Genomic DNA, 19,997 nt, shown 5'->3' with positions numbered 1-19,997 from the left:
TTTTTCTTCGTTTTAAAATTTTAAGATTCGACAAAAAGAAAAAGTTGATAATTTGGCTCGTCATATTGGTAATTTAGTCGGGCACATGGATCCTAAACTTGCTTACGTCGGACGAAGAAAGTGCAAATAAACAATTAAACTTAACTGAATAAACTTTTAAAAAAAATTTATCGGTAATCAGCGAGACTCGAGCTTGTTACGAACAAATCTTATGATCATTGAGTCAATGTCTCATCGATAAATTTGGAGATTTAAGAAAAATAAAATAAAAAATAAAAGAAGAAAAAATTCGGTAGATGCCCTTCAAAAATTTCAATTTCCTGTGATTTTTTTTTTCATTTGTAAATATAGATTATAGTCCTTTCCATTAGGATAATTCATTCAGTTTTTATATAAACGATTAGGTTAAATCTGAATTTTAACAATAACAACGGTTGAATTAGCAATCTATCGACAAAAAAAAAACATATATATCAAATTTCTACTCGATGCAAAACCAGCATATATAAAGGACAAAATTAAATGCTGCCAGAAGACTATTTCCTCGTGAATAGAATGTGTTATTTTAAATTTGTTAGAAATCCATTTAAAATATTAATGAGCGGAGTAGGTGTCTTCAATTTTGTAGCTAAAACCCCATTAAAATTATAATAAGTTGGTAACATTTTAATTTTTGTTAAATCCTTAACCTTAAAAAACCTCGTTAGAAAATCCTTATTGTGTTACTAAAGAGTGTTCGAGAGAGTTACTAGAAAACACTTCACTTCTAGTTGAATGGAAGTGTTTTAAGGAGTTTGTGAACAATAGTTTCTGCTTCAAATTTTATAATTTTTAATCAAAAGTTAGAAGCAAGTTTATGATATTTTTGCATTTTGAGTAGGTTTCTTATGAGACGGTCTCACAAATCTTTATCTATGAGACGAGTCAACTCTACCGATATTCACAATAATAAAAAGTAATATTCTTAGCATAAAAAATATATTTTTTCATGGATGACCCAAATAAGAGATCCATCTTATAAAATACGACCAGTGAGACCGTCTCACACAAGTTTTTGCCTTGCATTTTTTTGTTAATAGTTTAAAATTACAATTTCATATTTGTATCCTTAAAAAATTTATTATATTCTACAATTGCTCTCAATTTTTATAAATATTTATGGAGATTTTTAAAATGTTTAAATTTTATTTATATGAGTTTTTTAGAGTTGGAATTGAATTCATAAAAATTCAATCATATTTTATAACAAACATTAATTTTTTCAAATATATAATGTATTTTTATAAAATTTTCATTTCCATTAATCTTTTTTACATATTGTGCATTATTTATACACATTTTTTGCATTTATTATTTTACTTTTTTTATTAATCTTATATGAATTTTAACGCATTCATGTTATAAAAAACTTTAATTTTGATACAACTTATTCAAAATATAATAATAGCTATATAAATATATTATCTATGATATGAGTATCAAAATTTAGATAATTAAAAAAAATAAATATTATATATGTTAAAGATATTGTTTTATTTTAATTATTAAAATAAAAGTTTTTATGATGCACGTGATTTCTAAATAAATGCACATAAAATTAAATCAAAATAAAAGTTTCTTGACGCAATAAATAATATTTAAATGCAATTAAAATAGTTATATATTTTCTTCCTCGAATAAAATTTTCTTTATCTTTTTTGTTAAAAAATCTTGAAAAAAATCGAGTAAGCTTACATATATGCATATATATTCTGATATGCACACATTTTATTGCACTCGAAATATATAGTTAATCGATTTTTCGAAGAGAATTTCAAAAAAATGTAGAATTTTTTAACATATTAAAGTTCCAATTTAAAATAGAAGATATATTGTTTACTTTTAAACTCTACACATATTTATGTAGTTAAAATATTGAATATTTCAAATATCAACTTTAATTTAATGTTTTTCGACATTTTCCATAATAATAAATTTAATTATTATGACCAAATATATATCTAAGATGGATCAGATATTCAACCCACACAAAGCTTGACATCAATCATTTCCTCTGTTTTCTTCGTTCATATCTTCTCCCGTCCCCAAAACTTTCTTCTGTGTGTTGTGCATAAGCCAGAGAACGAAAATTCTTGGAAGAGTCAATGAGCACGAAAAATTTTCGCAGAGGGAGCAAAATCGTGAGATACATGAAAGCTCCCGCCAGGATTCTGGCCCGGGCCCGAGATTTGTACGTCAACAGCATGATGCGCTGCGCTGGGCACGTGGGACAGAGCAGCGCCATTGGCTGCTCGGCCCCTCAATTCTCCAGCCTGCCCAGAAGCTTCAGCGTTAACTCATCGTATTCAACCGCCTCGGAAGAGGATCTGAGGGAGCTCATTCGGATTGCCTCCACTCGCAGGAAGATGGAGTCGGAGCTTCTCCGGGTGAAGAGGCGAAGCGTCGGCGGAGGCGTGACGGTTGTTCCCCGGAGCCACACGGTGGTTATTGGGAGGATCGACGAAGACAAGCCGTGTGAATTCGGGGTTAACGAGGCGGATTCTGTTCCGAGGAGTAGAAGTTACGCAGGTTGGTGGGGAAGAGGTAAACCGTGGTGAATTTCATAGTTTCAGGCCCTTAAATTATGAAATTCACTGGGTCAGTGTCGTGTTTTCACGAAGTTTGAGGACGATGATTTTGTATCTTTTGAAAAAACTCAATGAACGTGTGACTGTTGTAGTATGAATATTTGGAAAAAAACCAAATTTGCTTAGGAAATGATCGGTTTACCAACTACGATTGTGCGTGGGATTCGAAGTGAAAAGGAATAAGGTTGCCCATCTTTTATTTCGAATGTTTACTAATTTTGCGATTTATTTTTTCTTACGAAAATACGTTGACCAAATTTCATACGGGAAAATCAACCTGTCCAAAGAAGTTATTGTCGGTCGGTGCACCCAGCACCAACTATGGAAGGAAAATGTCATTCTTACCATGCGAAGAAAATATTAAATTTTTTTTATTAACTATCCATTTATATTTTATTTCATTTTTTCATGGAAATTTATTAAAATATTTTACCCTTCAAACTCGTATAGTCACATGTCAGCAAAGTGATTAGTTCGTTATCGTGGTTAGCAAGATTGTTAGATGAATTTTTTTTTATGACATGAGAACCCGTAGTCATGTATTGGGTAAACCTTCGATTAACAGAATAGCCTGCAACTCATGCTAGTGTAAATCGTATTGAACAAGCCATATGCGACAGGTCGTCCGAGAATGTGTTGCTAGTAAGAATCAAACTCACGACCAAATATTAAACGCTCACTTACTCTACAGTCTCGGACACACTTGAGAGCATGATTATTTATTTGTTATTAATGTAAAACACACCAACGTGTGCATATTTTGTATCTTTCAATTTTCCATTTCAATACAGATCATGATCTTCTTGGAGGCGACCTTATTTATTTGTTGTTAGTATAAAACACAGCATCGTTTGTATTTTTCAGTTTTTCGCCTCAATACAAATCATAATCTTTATTCTCTTTTGTATGCGATCTTGATATAATGATAACAGAGAGCATGATGCTTGATTAAACTTCTTTGGAGAACGGGATTTAAGTTCCCAGATATGGCCGCAATGTTATTACTTCGAATCGATGCAGGGGCAGCATTGTTGTGAGCGTTTTTCTATCGCACAGAGGGGTACGCTTGCTCACCGAATTGGGCTTATTCTATTGCCTTCCGGTTCGCGGAACTTACCGCGGATATGGTTCTGTGACAGCTTGCTTCGTAGAAGATACAAACCAAATTTGAATACCCCATATTTCTGATATGTTTAGAAATCTTTTTGGCGAATATAGCCAACACAATCCATAATAATAAGCACACAGTCGTAGGACTTACCATCTCACGGGGCAGATCAGGTTTGAGACAGACAGGTATTCCATAATTTTGGAAGACTAAAAACTCAAATTTTGACCCCAATTCACCACAGCAAAATTCAATGCAGTAAAGTGGGATGCCATACTATAATATGTGTCTTATGTATTTTTGTTGGAGGAATGCATTTACATATTTACTTAATTTTCAGCATCCCTGCAAGTCCCGCCACCTGAGATATACGAGCCCTGCACGGTAATGTGTGTAAGCTCCTGCAACGACGAGTACATGAAACAGCTGATGGCTATGTCCAGCAATGTCAAATTTTCCAGGCATCCATCTCTCTGGAACTCTTGTTGCATAAACGAGAGCTCCAAGACCGTAAAGGGACCCCATCAAGATTTCATATCCTGTCGTGTGGAGCGCCACAGGATGGTTCCAAAATAAGATAAGTTTGTGCAGAATTGGTGCCACACCAGACAAGCCCATTGCAAGGAATAACAAGGCTCGAAACTTGCGGTATTCTGGATTTTGAAACACTGGCAGGAGAGAGACTAAGATTGTACCGATTCCTAGCAGGGTAATGAATCCCATATAGAGATTGCAGAAGAGTGGATAGCACATAAAAGAGTAGTAGACAGGAGGATAAAACGAGGTAGAAATGAGGGCAGCGATTCCTGCATAATCGAGTCTAAGCATAATGTAGGATACACGCTTGGAGTGGCAAGAAATTAAGTGGCAAGTGCTGCTAGCCAACAAGCAAAACATGGCTCCACCCAAGAAAGTAAAAAACGGCCACCGGGTGATTGGACGGACCATCAATGGTGCTATTATGTTTGCCAGGTCTTCCTTCATGGTACGCTGCAAAAAAAAAAATTAATTGAGCCAGGGAAAATCGCATCCGCAAGTGATAGAAATGTTCTGTTGCCTGAAATTAACGGCACTGGAAACTACATTGGTAATCTGCAAGTAAGGGAAAAAAAGAGTAAACTATGAGGAGAAAACTAAATAAATTGTAATAACCAACTTTTATAGCGTGTACTTGCTTTACGAAACCAAAATCAAGAGTTTTAAAACCTTATATTATCATAAAAATCCATTGTTTTCGTCTTCTCAAGAAACTTCCCATTGTAATCAAAGTTACTAATGCCGAAGAATTGAAATGCATAATAAATACTTTAATCCAAATGAAAAAAACCAAAAGTACCAGAACACAAACATCAGTGTGGTTGATGTGTGAAAAACGTTCAGGCAAACAGTTAGAGAGTACTTCCATAACATGCCAGTCACGCATGTGTCGCAAAGACGGAAGACAAGTTGTAAGTTCTGCTCTCAATTTTTGGAGATCCGCTTTTCTCAGCACGTTTGGCAAATTTTGTAGCGTGGGAATGTCTACCACAGCCGGAACCTTCATCGCTGTATAAATGGTCAGAGAGAGGAACAAGAAGAAGCCTATCAAATGCCTGCAGAAAAATAAAACCATGAATCAAGGTTGGAAAATTCCATATGATACGATACGATACAACACAGTACAAGCATCGACAAAAAAGTAGACACGGGTGATTCACAAAAAGACACCTGGTAACGATGTAAAGTTCCCATGGTATCACATAGTCAAGAAACAACACACAATACGGATTGACAGAATTATGATGCCATATTCTTATATTATTGTGCCTATCTATGAAATATGCCACTCGAAAGATAGTCCAAATCCTAAGATTGCTCATCGCATTGAGCCATTGTTTGTGCCATGCAAATCATCAAGCCATTAGTTCGTGGTCTACAAATTTGAAAAATTGGCATCACATCAGTTCAATAAACCAAAAAAGGTGTAAAAACTGCTACAACGAAAAAATAGCACCATTTTAGCAAGAAATCTCTTCAAGACCCACACTTGTTTACTATCATCAACCTCAAAATCTACGAACAACATGATGCTAAAAGGCCAATCTCAGATCTCAAAGAAAGCATCTGCACACGATGAATCAGATGGGGATCTCTTGCATCATTTTCTGGGTAGTGCTAATGTCAAAGCATGCGAAGAGCTTCAAATTCAAGATTCAGAAGGTAAGTGTTTTCTAGACCACCTTAATGATCCACTCACACTTTTCTCTACTCCTTTTCACTTATTATGATATTAAAAACTGAACAAGAAACTAATCCTTACCTAAGAAAGCTCTTGATAAAGTTCAAGAACATCATTAAAAATTAGCAAACTAGCATAACCACATATACAGAAGTATCAACACAACAAACCCATACTTTTTGAGAAAATATAATACCAGATGTAAACAGAAGCTAAGGCAAAATACTTACGTCCAAACATTAAGGGTCTCATTGTGAATAGTAAAAACACTGAGCAAGACCTGCCTCAAAGGCCATTCAGACCTGTAATGACCAAGAATATACTCATTGTCCTTCAAATATCCAGGCAGTGAGTGGTACTCCACCAATTGATACTTCACTTTCTTCCACAATCTCGTTCCTTTCCCTTCCTTGGGTGAAGAAATAACCCTTTGATTCTCATTTAATTCACCACCAGATTTCACCTCTTCAAAATTTACTTGATTCTTGCCCATTTCTTGAATCGACCCAATAATCCAAACACAATAAAAGCATCAAATGACAATTAATATTATCAAAATTATAAACAAACGGAAACTATGTTGGGATATCAAATTGGAAATAAAAATATATGCTAAAAAGTAATTTTTTTTGTCCATTGATCCGTTATTATACCCTTGTTCAAATAAACTCATATTGGTGAAAGCTACCTGTAATAGAAGAGGAACACCACCCACGAGGAGAGACCAAGAAATCTGATCTTTCAAAAGAAAATTCAAATTTCCGTATTTATCTATATCGCTTGAAGGGATCGTTTCAATAGATTTTTCAGGCGAATATAAGAATAATAGAACAGGAGATATAGGTCAAGAAATTAGGAAAGAAATTGGGAAAAATCCCCATCAAGCCGTAAAAAATACCGTAAGAACAGGAAATGCATTATAAATTTTCACCTCCATCTGTTTCAAATTTTCTTTAGCGCATAGAAAAATTAACAAAAAGCTGCCGATGAAAAAGAGGCGCACGCAGATGGATAAAAGAAGATGCCTCTGGATGATGCGGAAATTGAAGTGAAGGAAACGGCGGCCTCTTGATTTATGTATACTAATAAAATATATATATGTGGTACGTGTTCTTATTATTTTTAATTTAATCAAATAATATTAAATAATTAACATTAAGTTCGGTTTAAATTTTTTAATATATAAATATAGATTGATTTGAAAATGTTTTTAGTAAAATAAAAAAAATAATTATGAAATTAAATATTTTAATATGATATAAAATAGTTACTCTGAAAATCTCGTACTTAATAATATATTAGTTATTTATTCTGCACACGCGATGCGTGTGTGTACATCATTTTTTATCATTATCGATGGACTAAAGTGTAATTTGACAAATTATGGAAGGACTAAATTAATATTTGAATTGTTGAAAAAAATAATAATAAAAGTGTGTGTTGAATTTTTTTAAAAAAAATAAAAAACAAAATGTAGTATTAGTATCATATAAGGGTAAAATTGGAAGAAAAAGTTGATGTTCTTCCTAAGTGGTTACTATCATCCTCTCAACCTAGATAAAATTGAATAGATATAATATAATATTAATATATATATATATATATATATAAATTATTAACCAGGTATTATTACAAAGCACAATTTTATTGGCTACATCTTTGAAAATTAATTTGAATTGTCTTGTACTAATAGTTAAATCAATACTTAAGGATTGGATTAGCTTATCTGTTTGCCTCCATTTAGTTTGTGGAGATATTTTTTTTATTAGAACATGGAAATGGATATTGCTGAGCGTCTGTGCTCCAAATATAAATCATATCAACTCGTATAACTATAAATTTGTGAGACAATCATATATGAAACATAATCAATAATCTATGGTATATATAAATCAAAAGAAGATTGTCTCAAAAAAAAAAAAAAAATCAAAAGAAGATTGTAAAACTTCTAATATGCCCTTCATTTCCTTCTGTCATAATTTAATGCCATATAATAGCCTGTGCAGCTCTTTTCCCTTTCTCTGAAGAGAAGTGCGGAGAGGTAGCTGCTATAGCAGTTTCTCCTGAATGTCGCGGCCAAGGACAAGGAGACAAATTGCTTGGTATATGATATAACATCTTTTTTTCAATTTCTTGAGTCGTTTTTTTTGTTTTTGTGGAAATTATGATTAGATATTTAAGCTAGTTCGATTCCCATTAGCCCGTTCCATTTATTTCTTATCTATTTAGAGTCGTATCACATGTTTCCGTTATTTTGTTTTTCAACAGATTATATTGAGAAAAAGGCGTCCTCTCTTGGGCTGCAAATGCTTTTCCTGCTAACAACACGAACAGCAGATTGGTATGGACTCGTGAATATAAAAATTCAAAAAAATACTGCCGAATTCTATTTCTTGAATGAAACCAAAATCATAAAAATTAATTCAGTAAGTTAAAAATCTAGGACTTGAAAGTTTTATTTATGTTTGTATTAGGTTTGTCAGGCGTGGGTTCTTGGAATGTTCCATTGAATCTATACCGGAGCAGAGGAGAAACAAGATCAATATATCTCGTCGATCCAAGTATTACATGAAGAATATTCGGCCTGATACAAGTGGTATTCCTCTCAATGGTTCTTTCACATGATTTCTGGTAATTTTTATTGCCCAGTCAAGAAAGTTTTTAAATTTGTCATCTTTTAGGATTTCCTGATTCTTCCTTTATGAGATCAATATAGCATGTATAATGTAATTACTGGAAGCTATTTAAGTTCACCGAAGCTTGAAAACTTTACATAAACTCACCTCTCGAAATAAAGACAAAAAACAGACTACCAAGTTGTTTAACCAGCTGCTTTAGAAAAAGTTGTTTGGCCCAGGTTTCGGACATAAATTTTTTTGGGTCTAGACCTCCTGCTAGAACCACAAAGGATACCGGGTGTTTCAACTTTCATGCTACCGTATAGGTAGTGCTCCTCCAACCTTTTATATAAGTGCGACAAAGGTTCACATGTATTTTTTCACGTGTTTATATTATGCATTAAACAAAAAAAAAAAATACACGTGACGTCTTTTTAATCCTTAGATTAATAGTTGTGATATCACACATGATAACATAAACAAATCTCTGATATTTATTCCAAGACTAATCCAGAGTTCAGACCTATTATTAACTTTTTTAAAAAAAAATATTTCGAATGCTTATACCGTAAACTTGGATTTCGAATGCTTATACCGAAATCGATCATGGTAGAATTCTTGTTCGAGATAGTAAACTAATACATGCAAATAAATAAATGTTTAAATGAAACTGCAAAACAAGAGTTCGGCACAAAACTCCGACCGAGAAAAAATTCACGCGACACTACATTAAAATAACAAAAAAAAGGCCGGAAGACCTACATGGATGGCTCAATCTCCGAGGATCAAAAGGTGAAAAGCAAAAGTATGCATCTTATTAAGCAAATATGGCTTCCATTCCGAGACCACCTCAAAAAATGATATTAATGTATGCAAAATATTTTGGAAAGATGTTCTCAAGGCCTAAGTACAAGGGACACTCCAAATCTGGGAATGTTATCCAAGGCTTTGGTATGGAACTCGCTGGATATAGTCACCACTGATTTCTGCATAACCTCGTGCTGCAAAACAGTAGCTAGAGTGCCATGATTGTTGAGCTTCATTTTTACGAGTGTCAGGTGGTCGAGGGCGTAAGATCCTCCCACGGTAAAAGTGTTCTCATTCGCCGACAATTTTCGGGTGAACTCAGCCACAGCAGCACCCTTCTTCAACTGATCTAAGTAGCGTATGCATGAGGTCTTTATGGTGTCCCCTTTGTCACCCCTGCGCCGCAAGAAATGAGAAACTAATTTTTTCTTCTTTTACTAAGACATCAAAAGAGAATTGAAAGAGATACGGTAGAACTTTGTTCATAATTTTGAGAAAATTACAACAACCAAATTCAGTAAGAGCATGAAGGACTTACAAAACTATCGACAAACAGGATTCAGGTTGTGTCACAGTAATGCCAGCAGTATACTTCACTAGTTTTTTAGACGAGGTCTCATAGCCAGCTTCAACTCCCAAAGCAAAGGTGGGAGTACCAAGGGTGACTGAAAAATCGATTGGAGGGGATTGGTTAAGACCCACAGCAGTAGCAATAGATGCATGAGGGTGGAAGTACTGAAACTCCAGCTGCACTAGCAAACGCAGTAGCAAGTTAGAGAACAAAGAAGGATACTTAAAACTTGCGTGAAGTTTAAAAAAAAAATGCGGCAAGCAAACACCTTGCCAGAATCATAATTCGGAAATTTCAGATTGGCAATAGTCTTTGATGAGGGGATGATATCGGCAACAGTTAAATTTACTGAGACCTGCCAAAACAAAAAGTGGGATCAGAAATTATGGTTGAACGAGTACAGTTTGATCGAGAATTTGTAGGTATTCTCACATTCGATTCTGTATCAACTTTGACATCTGCGGAGGTATTCTTGTATATGTACTGGGCTGTGACATCACCAGATGTATAGCCTCCTTTTTTCACAGTGGATGTTGTGAGGGCCTACATTGAGAACACAGAGGAAACGTAGAAAGTGTTCATTTCATTTAGTAAGATACGTCAAATGACAGCACAGAATATGATGCAAAATGAAGCCAGCTGACGTTTGAGGTAACTGCATACATGCAATAGCAGAAATATATAAAAACAAGTAAAAGATCCCTTGATGCAGGGACGATATCTGCAGCATGTCATTTTCAAATGAACATTTATCAATTAGTGTCTTTAGTCTTTCTACGAAATCCACTTTGCACTGGAGTACCAAGTAATCCAAGTAAAATAAAAAAAACAGATCTATCAACAAAATATATAAAGAAATAAATAAAAGGAAAACCATCTACGCCTCTCGCCTTTGTTCGCCCCACCAACCAAACAAAAAAATTCATACAGAAAATGGAAAGGCATAAATGCCATGGAGAAAATTTGTGACAGGACACGGAATATAAATAAACATTGAAAAATCCTAGCATTTGATGACAGAGAATGACCACAAGAATGACCATCAGAGTCAGTGACCAAAGTAGTTTTGAAAATACGTTAGACATAATACTGAAATACAACAAAAACCTTTTTGTTATTCACCTTAAGAAAAGGTATGACCACCAATAACAACATAATAACCAGACAGAAACAGGAGGGTACGAATGCAGAAACACATTCCAAAAGTATGAAGAATCCAGCGAGTTCATCCATAATTAATAAGTTAAGAATACATTCATAACATACAAATTTTTTTATGCACACAAAATTAATTGAAAATGAAGTACAATAACAAGCTGATGAAAAACTAGCATTGTCGATGGACAAAAAAATGTCAGTAACATCCAAATCAAAATGGCAAGACATTATAGTATTCACTGACAAATGCGCTTATCAAACCATTTAAATCCAAAAAAATCAGAGAAGGAAATATCAGGAAAAAAAATCGAACAAGAAGCATTAAAAAAAATCACGTACAAACGCTGGCATACACAGATATATTATATTCGCGGATTGGGGGTAAAAGGTAATAATTCATACCACTCCGGATTCGCTGTAAGTGGAAACAGAGAATTTGTGATCCGAAATATAGTCCTTGGTCAGCAGATCTGCACATAACGAGTAAATACAACGTTAAATCTAACAAAGAGAGGAAAAACTTAAAAAATTAAAGTTGGATCGGAGAAATCAAACCTTTTGCTTTCTTGCCGAAATCCGAGAACAAACCCGGTCCCTTGCTCATATCTCCGCCCTAATTTTGTATTCGCTCTGTCGAATTCAGAATACGAGAGCTCGAGACTGAAAGATAATGGGGGATTTCGGGGAATTTTTTTGTTGGTTTGGGACTGTTGGAGATATGTGGGTGGCTTGGAAAAATGAGCAATGGCAGTCTCTGATATTTATTATTACCCCCTCCATAATACTCTTATTTACAATGCACGTGAATATCACTAATAAATAAGTAATGAGTAATACCTTTTTTTTTTGGGAAAGCAGAGCCAAATTGCTGAAGAAGTTAGGGTCGGCACAATTTCCCTATTCCTTATCCCACATGGAATAAATGACAAACAGCGAGACGAATCTGTTGTATAAAAAAACGAGCCCAGACTCAAGACAAATCTAGCAGCTGCGCAGTGAGCACAAAGCGAACTATTCTTTCGCCTTTTACTAAAGAATACCGTGTGCTCGCTGCATACAAGCAGCATACTCTGATTTTTGGAGGGTCTTCGCCCATCGGGCAGAGGCCCCATCAATTCAAGTATCTGAATTTTTTGTACTGTAAATCATAAAATGTACTTATATAAATATTGTTAAACAATAATGTTACTATTTTGCTACGACTTATTATTGTAATTAAAATGATATGTTTAATATAACTTATTCTCAGTCTTATCATTATAACGGCAAAATCAATCTGCACGATAAATAGGTTTGGTATTTTAAATGAGTTAATGGTGACCTAATTCTTCACACACATCCATGCTCGTTCTCCTGGCAAATCGCCACTTCTAATTTCTTCAGGGCAACCAAAAAATTGAGTGGCCAGTTCGAATAGAAAATTATTTAAATTTCCCAGAAAAAAATTTGACAAGTTGATTTTTTTCTTTATTCGGAGAGCACTCAATAAATGAACAAGATCTTGGACGAGAAAATACCCAACTTTTTCCCTATCGCCTCACACCAAACACAAAAGGGAAGATGCTGAATCAATTCAGAAGTGTTCATGTTGAAGTCTAAAAGCAAATGCTTGTGAATGGATCAGCCAATAGCATCAAACTCAACTTGTGAAACGCAATTAAATGTCTAAACAATCCGTACAATTATATTACAGAAGCAAGAATGATCAGAAACCCGGAATAATCCACTGGTATCTGGCACTTGGTCTCACTGAGCACGACTCCGGCTGCTTTCTACATTCCTTATAGGGTAGAAATAAGGATGAGCCTGCAAAAAATTACTACCATCAATAATGGATATTTGGAGAGGAGAGAATCGTTGTCTAATTTACCGTGTCGAAAAGGTACCGAATATATAATAAGCCAACATGTAGGCTTTATCTATGATTAAAAAATAACTTTTTTTTTCCAATAAATTTCTCATAAGATGAAACCACAAATCAGTAACACAACCCAATGATTTCACAATCGAATGGTTTTAAATAGCATCGATCACATTTTCAGAAGCCAAAAAAACTATTTCCATGTGAAGGGAGTGGTGCTAGTTGAAGGAAAACTTTTACCATTGCTTCCTTTGCGGTAGGCCTTTCTTGATGATCATATCGTAACAGTTTGTCAACAAAATCAATAGCCTTAAAAAAGGAAAGAGGAATAAAAGAAAATAATGTTTAGTAACACTGAAAAGTGAAATAGTACAAGCCTTAGATTGTTAATAGAATATAATGCTTACATCGGGAACAGCCAAGTGTTGATTATCAGAGTTAATGAACCTCGTCCATGGCTTTCTGCTATGTCTAGATTGACAAAGCACAGAGATTCTCAACTTGCAATAATTATGCCTGTAAAGCGAACAAGTTTCAGGTTTATATAGCTACCTTCCGACAAGGGCAGCAAGATTTGGGTCCAATTCCAAGCGGTACTTATTCAAATATGCATTCAAATCATCTGTCCCCAACACCTGTCATCATATAAAAACTGCATAATTTTTGCCATACCCGATATCATGGTTTTTGACTCAGTTTATTGATAGACATGTGATCACAAACATTAATAGGAAGCAAAAGAAAACCAGCATATGTTTCAAATATATACTTCAGCCACAAAGAGCGAGAAAGAGGCAAGTAGTCTGACATCATCTTAGCACACAAGAAACTCCAACATAACTTGGTAAAATTATTCATGAAGAACACCTGAGTGTGCGCACAATACAACAGGTATTTGATAAGAGGCATTTCCAGTACAAAAAATCAATATCATACCTTCGCAATCTTGACCAGTTGATCATAATTGTCGTGCCCATAAAAGAAAGGTTCCTTGCGAAATATCTGTAGAGACATGCTATTACACTCGGTTTCATTTTCAGGGTAAACTTGGGGATATCTTGGAAAATCAAATGTTCAACCTCCTCATCACTGCCACCCATGGATGACATGCAAGCAGATAAAAATCTATCGACTAGGGCCTTTTGGGAAAAATCATAAACTGAAATGCTTGCACAATTCTAAGATCTATCCAACCAAATGACACTAGAAGTGCAAATTAATCATATATATATATATATATATATATATATATATATAAAGAGATAACAACTTGCAGAGATGAGAGCTGGGCAGAGATGAGAACTGGGCAGAGATGATGAAGAGACGATAAGAGCCGAGCACTTCTGAGGAGTGAAAGACGATGAGAGCTTAGCATATACAAGGGTTGTGCTCATTTCAGCGCCTTCAGCTCCTGTTGCTCCTTCTGCAGCCGCCGGTTCCCGTCCGTTAGGGCCTTGCAGCACTTCTTCAAGAATTCACAGGCTTACATGAGAGCCGAGCAGAGATGAGAGCCAGGCAGAGATGACGAACAGACAATGAGAGCCGAGCAGAGATGATGAACAGACAATGAGAGCCGAGCACTTCAGAGGTAGTTCAACAATTAGAAATTTAGGGCATTAAAAGCCCAAATCCCAATTCATTTTTATTAATTACTTTCCAATTAGTCCTCATAAATTTCAATTTTTTTCAATTAACCCCTAAAACTTTTAAATATTTGCAATTTTCTCAAACGTAACTATGTCATATCCATGGCGTATCTGAGCCGTGTACAAAACGTATCCGACTGGTCAAACCTCGAAAAATTCAACGACACAAAATTTGCCGTATCCAACACACGTATTTGCATATATCGTATCCGTGTCCAATACTTCAAAAAACAAAATTTAGGGTATCCATGCTACATAGATGCCAATGTTCAGGATTTTAAAATCATCCAACAGAATGGCACTTGAAGTGTAGCTTCATCAGAGAAGAGGCCTATCGAATGATATGTCCAGGTCCATTTATAATCACATGTCCATAAAAATTAATAAGGCTCGTAAAAGTTCTAGCATGTAAAGCACAATTATTTTCCAGGGAGGGGAGCGAAAATAAATGCATACCATTCCTGCAAACATACAGCCAAGGCTCCATAAGTCCAAGGAGTAGTCATAGTCTTGCAAATCAACGAGGAGCTCAGGTCCCTTAAAATACCTAGAAAATGCAGTCCATAAAATAAAATAGATGAAGATCAGCCTACTAAGAAAAAATGCAACCAAAATGTAGAGGATTAGGCTACAACGGTAATAATATTTGTAAGCATCACTATCAACTTCTGTAATAAATTAAAACACATACCACTTAACATATAGAACCAATTTTTAATATAAAAATCCAGTAGGTCAACAGTAACTACAGCAACAAAGACACAATAAGGGATGTTAACATTAAGATGGAGGTTGAGATGGCAAACCTTGAAGCTACACGAACGTTATACTCTTTCCCAGGATGATAAAATTCAGCTAGTCCCCAATCTATAAGACGAAGTTTGCGCTGCTCATGATCTATCATGACATTATGAGGCTTGACATCACGATGCATGATACCTTGAGAGTGGCAGTAATCTAAAGCCTGCACATAGTAAAGAATAAACAGAATCTTTGAAATCAAAATAAACAACAATAACAAATCATATTATGGAAGAGTAATAGAGTACCATTTTTCTTTGTTGGGGGGTGGGGTGTTTAGTGATTCATCAAGAAAAATTAAAGAAAGCACCGTATTACTATAGACAGTTAATAAATATGAGCAAGACTAGAAAAATAGAAGTCATGGAACAGATTACTGAAATTAAAGCCAAATCCATCAAGTGACCTGTTATGTGACTCTTTGAGAACCCGGAATCGTAACTCGAGAGCCATACTACCTATAAGCTGGTTTTACAAGATGAGGATGGCAACTACAGCTAATTTACAATCATTACCTGTCAATGACATGTGCGCACTAATTTCTTCTCTAAGCAAATATTGTGACCTGATCCCATAATTTTTTCACTATTAGTGGCTGTATAAAAATGAATCCAACAGAATACCAGAGGAGCAAATTATAAACTAAATGTGTGTTAATCTATTCTTCTGATAACATGGACACCTGAGAATGTGCTGACACAGTAATTAACATGTTTTTTTTTGAGGATTCAGGAATCCAATTATATTTCTGTTACAATTTTTGCCCCTTTTCTCCCTCAAAATCAAACTTTTCCTCGACATAATCGTTTGGGTCCTATGAGTATCCACAATGACACAAGTCAAATCCAGATGAGGAAATATAAAAAGTCAAGTCCACTCTCCGTCGAAACAAATGAAATTATCGCGGATATATAACATTCAAAAATTAACCAGATCAACCCGATGTAGAGGTTCAGAAAAACAAATTATTGGTCCATCTATGATTCACTCATGATATTAGTAAAGATGGAATTTGAGATGAACACATGAGACTTCATGGCTTCAAAACATGAGGAAGAAAACAAACTCACCTTTAATAGTTCATATATGTAGTATCTAATATCGAAGTCTGAAAGTGTGGGATACAGCATTTTAAAGTCTGTATTGTTCACATATTCAAATATAAGACTTGGTGTCTTTGACTGCTGGTCTCTTACAATATCAAACAACTTTACAATATTAGGCCCACCACAAAGATTCTGTAATATTTTTATCTCCCTCTTGATCTGCACCAGTAAATATGATTGTAAGTCCTCCAATATATTCATCTCCATGCTCCAAAAGAAGCATCGAACCCTTTCACAAAAAAAGAAAAAAAGTAAAAATGAAAATATGGGTTGAAACATTATAAGAACAACCTGCGATTTTACAGATAACTATAGCCTGCATACAATAATTCTACAAAATCTCATTCATAAAGCCAGGAACAAACACTTTTCTAAATTGAAGCAGAATGCCACAATCTTGGTGCACTTAAATCCATAAGAACCAAACATTACCATAACTAAGCGCAGAAAGTCTAAGAAACAAACGGCAGACAGCTAAAAAAAAGTCGGACAGGTTTAGACAGGGCAACTCATTTTACATCAAAATAGCGCACACTTTTCAAAGAGGCATAAACTAAATAGGCAAGATATACTTCGATTCCTAGGTTCAAAAAGCCTCAAGATAGGGTCCCATACATTTACCAACCAAAAAGTAAGAAGAGAGCAATCTGACTTATATTTATGCACAACCGTTGCTAAAACAAATGGAGTTCAGAAACACAAATTTCTTAATTGATAATCCCCAACCCCCTTTCACATAAGGTTTGGCCACCTGTTCGGATCTTCATGCAATCCATTCACCGAAAACACCGCACTCTTTGATTTAATCAGAAGCTTTTCATATATATGGTAAAATAACAGGGATTCTGCAACACTAAACTCTATATAGTGAGAACTCAATAAATAATCTGCATCACAAAATTTGCCATTAACTTCAATGTATCCCTTCATTTATGGTACTCATTAAATTTAGATCTCAAGTATTAATCGCAAAAAAACAGCAGAAAGTAGTTTAAATAGACAATAACTAAATTGAAATTAGACAAAATGCGCAAAGCTAAAAGAACCTTTTTCTTCTTGACAGGTTTAAGGATCTTGATAACGCATTTCTCATTGTTGGTGGCATGAACACCCTCAAAAACCTCGCTATATTTCCCCCTCCCCACCTTTCTCGCCACCTCATAATCATCCTGTTCCCTATCAAGCCCAATCAATCAAAACCCTAAAACATCGCAGAAAACAAAAAAAAATCAATTCCAAGAACCAAAATCATGTAAAAATAATCCGTTACCCCCATTGAACAGCGAGGGACTCGTAATCCCAATACTCCTTAGGGCGGATGACATTGACGTCGGGGTAAACCCGCGCCTTGGATGGGGCCCCAGGCCGGCGAATAGATTTTCCTATCTTCTGAGCCATGGTCTGAGGAACAGATACCCCGGAGCGTCGACTGATAGAGGACAACTGCTGCTTCTGGTTCTGCGGCCGCGGTAATGGCTTTTCTTGTTGCTGCCGTTGTATAAGAGAAATTGAGGTGGATTGGAAGGCGATGCGGCGGAATAGAGCGGCCGGCGTAGAGAAGAGGCAACGAGTTGGAAAATGCCTCACGACCGTGAAACGGAACAAGGTTTCCTATAAAAATATAGTTATTTCCATTGTTAATAGGGACCCCTCCCAATTGGAACCCCTTTTTCTTTCCCCCAAATCAGAGACAAAAACGACGTCATATTTCGATCGGATAAGGTTGGGCCATCGAGACTGGGCTTTTCCGAATACTTATCCCACACACGTTTGACAAAGTAATAATGTTTAGCCTGGAACATTGAAATGTCACACCATATTTATTTTTTGCTATAGAGATTTACTTAAATATAACCTAATTGAACAAACATCTTAAATAAACAATGCGATTTACCCTTGTATGTGAGAAGATTTTGGAGATCACGTAAGTTTATCCACTTAATTCTTACCGAGGCTGAGCATCTCCGCTGCGGATTATTTTGAAAGCGAGTAACGAAATTAGTAGTGTTTGTAAATGATTAAAAAAAAGATTATGAATTTTTCTGAATTCTAGAATAATATGATTGTTTTTATTTCATTTAAAAAGAAAATGGCAGGGGAAATTTAAGAAAAGATGGATTATTCAATCAAGACTCAACACATAAAGTAAATAACATAAAAAAAGAATATACTTGGTACATCAAAATAGAATAAATATGAATAATAATAATTTATAAGAAAAAATGGGATTTTTTTTATATACACCGGGAGTGGGGGAATATTTTGAAAGTTTTTTTTATTTCTTTTTATAGATTTTTGAAAATACATAAAATTATGTTTTTACTACCCTTATTTATGATGTATTAATGACAGTAATGATTATCACTTAGATTTATATAATGTCTATTTACTGACACTTAGATTACAGCTATATTGTAGTAAATAACATCTACGTTCGTGGATGAGTGTTCCAGACTTATTAATGTGAAACGTCGTTCATATTAATCTATGTCCTTCACATTCAAATTTTTATTAAAGTTCTGTAAATTTAATGTAAACTTATAATGTTTCTCGTACATGAAGAAATGGAACGTCGACTCGGAGATCCCCGAGGCAGTTTGATGATGGCTTGACACGGGATCCTAGCGTAGAGCTTATTAATTAATTTTTTTTATATTGTCCGTGGGTGAATAGGGCTGAGGGAGAAGATTTCATCCTATCTCATGGGACACTGTCTCCATGAAAAGATCAAAAGCTCAAATTTATACACACATACATGCAGAGGCGGAGCCAGAAATATGGTTCCGCCCGGACTAGAATTTTAAACTCTAGAATTTTTTAATATTTTAAATTGATATATCCGGGCTAATATCATATTATTCTAAAATTATACAAAATTTAACTATAAATTTTTTCAAAAAAAATTGGGCCACTCGGACTAAAGCCCGGGTACAAGCTCACATAGCTCCGCCCCCGCATACATGGGATCCACCAGTTTCTTTAAAATCAATGGCCCATATCCTGTGGGGCAGTGCTCACGCAGCAGGAGCCATTAGCATGGCTGATGCGCGACGAGGACGGCTGTAGAGATTGCATTTGCTATGGCTGCAGCCACACAGAGGCACGATTGGCGCACAGTCGGAGTGCGAGGCCATGAGGTCATGTATTTCGTAATTGGAGGAGACGGTTTCACTACTCGTTGCTGGGATGGCACGCGGAGCACCGATCCAGACCCCACACGGCAGCTATTAGAGCTCTCAAATGGGACGGGTCCGGCGCATTTGCCAGCTATGACGATCGCGGTCCCTCACGTGCTTGTGGCTCCCCACACAGCTCCGCCGGTCGCAGTGGCGTGACATACAATATTTTTTATAATTAATTTGATTTATATTTAAATGAGAATCAAAATATAATTATTAGAAATACTGAAGGACTACAATGTAATTTTGATTAAAAAATAAATAAGAAAAAGAAAGGAAAAAAGACCATAATAGGAA

The 19,997-nt window shown here is 35.3% G+C and overlaps 3 protein-coding genes, 1 long non-coding RNA gene and 1 other non-coding gene across 11 annotated transcripts; 2 read left to right on the top strand and 3 right to left on the bottom strand.

The window, feature by feature from the left end:
• Positions 1–3,782: 3,782 nt before the first annotated feature.
• LOC142539665 (heptahelical transmembrane protein 4-like) lies at positions 3,783–7,014 on the bottom strand. Of its 3 annotated transcripts, none has more exons than XM_075645269.1 (4): positions 6,642–7,014; positions 6,256–6,448; positions 5,072–5,327; positions 3,783–4,725 (listed from the first exon to the last, which is right to left on the bottom strand). In XM_075645269.1, the coding sequence occupies exons 2-4, from the start codon at positions 6,444–6,446 to the stop codon at positions 4,072–4,074; spliced, it is 1,101 nt and encodes a 366-aa protein (XP_075501384.1). In that variant the 5' UTR covers positions 6,447–6,448; positions 6,642–7,014; the 3' UTR covers positions 3,783–4,071. The 3 variants fall into 3 exon arrangements, with proteins under 3 accessions (XP_075501384.1, XP_075501383.1, XP_075501381.1); XM_075645268.1 differs by having other exon boundaries at positions 6,184–6,448; positions 6,885–7,013; XM_075645266.1 differs by having other exon boundaries at positions 6,184–6,448; positions 6,642–7,012.
• An 893-nt stretch (positions 7,015–7,907) lies between these two features.
• Positions 7,908–8,936, top strand: LOC142538882 (uncharacterized). Its single transcript, XR_012818754.1, has 3 exons — positions 7,908–8,055; positions 8,222–8,294; positions 8,428–8,936. It is a non-coding gene; the product is annotated as an uncharacterized LOC142538882 (long non-coding RNA).
• A 341-nt stretch (positions 8,937–9,277) lies between these two features.
• On the bottom strand, positions 9,278–11,878 carry LOC142539664 (mitochondrial outer membrane protein porin 2-like). The gene is made up of 6 exons (XM_075645265.1): positions 11,663–11,878; positions 11,510–11,577; positions 10,382–10,492; positions 10,218–10,304; positions 9,917–10,125; positions 9,278–9,774 (listed from the first exon to the last, which is right to left on the bottom strand). The coding sequence occupies exons 1-6, from the start codon at positions 11,709–11,711 to the stop codon at positions 9,468–9,470; spliced, it is 831 nt and encodes a 276-aa protein (XP_075501380.1). The 5' UTR covers positions 11,712–11,878; the 3' UTR covers positions 9,278–9,467.
• Positions 11,879–12,093: 215 nt separating this feature from the next.
• Positions 12,094–12,210, top strand: LOC142541187 (U5 spliceosomal RNA). Its single transcript, XR_012819255.1, has one exon. It is a non-coding gene; the product is annotated as a U5 spliceosomal RNA (small nuclear RNA).
• A 448-nt stretch (positions 12,211–12,658) lies between these two features.
• On the bottom strand, positions 12,659–18,174 carry LOC142539662 (casein kinase II subunit alpha-4, chloroplastic). 5 transcript variants are annotated; one of them, XM_075645263.1, is made up of 11 exons: positions 17,792–18,174; positions 17,568–17,697; positions 16,644–16,750; positions 16,486–16,553; positions 15,421–15,578; positions 15,071–15,161; positions 13,905–13,970; positions 13,521–13,603; positions 13,376–13,439; positions 13,209–13,277; positions 12,659–12,913 (listed from the first exon to the last, which is right to left on the bottom strand). In XM_075645263.1, exons 1-11 carry the CDS (start codon positions 17,844–17,846, stop codon positions 12,854–12,856), a joined length of 951 nt encoding a protein of 316 aa, XP_075501378.1. In that variant the 5' UTR covers positions 17,847–18,174; the 3' UTR covers positions 12,659–12,853. The 5 variants fall into 5 exon arrangements, with proteins under 5 accessions (XP_075501378.1, XP_075501377.1, XP_075501376.1 ...); XM_075645262.1 differs by having other exon boundaries at positions 16,644–16,680; positions 17,792–18,173; XM_075645261.1 differs by having other exon boundaries at positions 16,486–16,750; positions 17,792–18,173.
• Positions 18,175–19,997: the final 1,823 nt, after the last annotated feature.

Source organism: Primulina tabacum, chromosome 3, assembly GCF_025594145.1.
Source record: "Primulina tabacum isolate GXHZ01 chromosome 3, ASM2559414v2, whole genome shotgun sequence".
In the NCBI taxonomy this organism is placed as follows: domain Eukaryota; kingdom Viridiplantae; phylum Streptophyta; class Magnoliopsida; order Lamiales; family Gesneriaceae; genus Primulina; species Primulina tabacum.
Note: the sequence above shows the minus strand (reverse complement) of the source record. Positions and strands in the feature narration are given on the sequence as shown.

Coding starts and splice junctions, on each gene's coding strand:
- LOC142539665 (XM_075645268.1), bottom strand. CDS start 6,446: ATGGGCAAGAATCAAGTAAATTTTGAAGAGGTGAAATCTGGTGGTGAA. Junction 5,328..6,183: donor GAGACCCTTAATGTTTGGAC/GTAAGTATTTTG, acceptor ATTTTTCTGCAG/GCATTTGATAGGCTTCTTCT. Junction 4,726..5,071: donor ACACTGATGTTTGTGTTCTG/GTACTTTTGGTT, acceptor TTTTTTTTGCAG/CGTACCATGAAGGAAGACCT.
- LOC142539664 (XM_075645265.1), bottom strand. CDS start 11,711: ATGAGCAAGGGACCGGGTTTGTTCTCGGATTTCGGCAAGAAAGCAAAA. Junction 11,578..11,662: donor TTTCGGCAAGAAAGCAAAAG/GTTTGATTTCTC, acceptor CGTTATGTGCAG/ATCTGCTGACCAAGGACTAT. Junction 9,775..9,916: donor TCCTGTTTGTCGATAGTTTT/GTAAGTCCTTCA, acceptor CTTGCGGCGCAG/GGGTGACAAAGGGGACACCA.
- LOC142539662 (XM_075645260.1), bottom strand. CDS start 17,919: ATGGCTCAGAAGATAGGAAAATCTATTCGCCGGCCTGGGGCCCCATCC. Junction 16,681..17,567: donor AACCTGTCAAGAAGAAAAAG/GTTCTTTTAGCT, acceptor TTACTGGTGCAG/ATCAAGAGGGAGATAAAAAT. Junction 13,440..13,520: donor CTTGCTGCCCTTGTCGGAAG/GTAGCTATATAA, acceptor TTGTCAATCTAG/ACATAGCAGAAAGCCATGGA.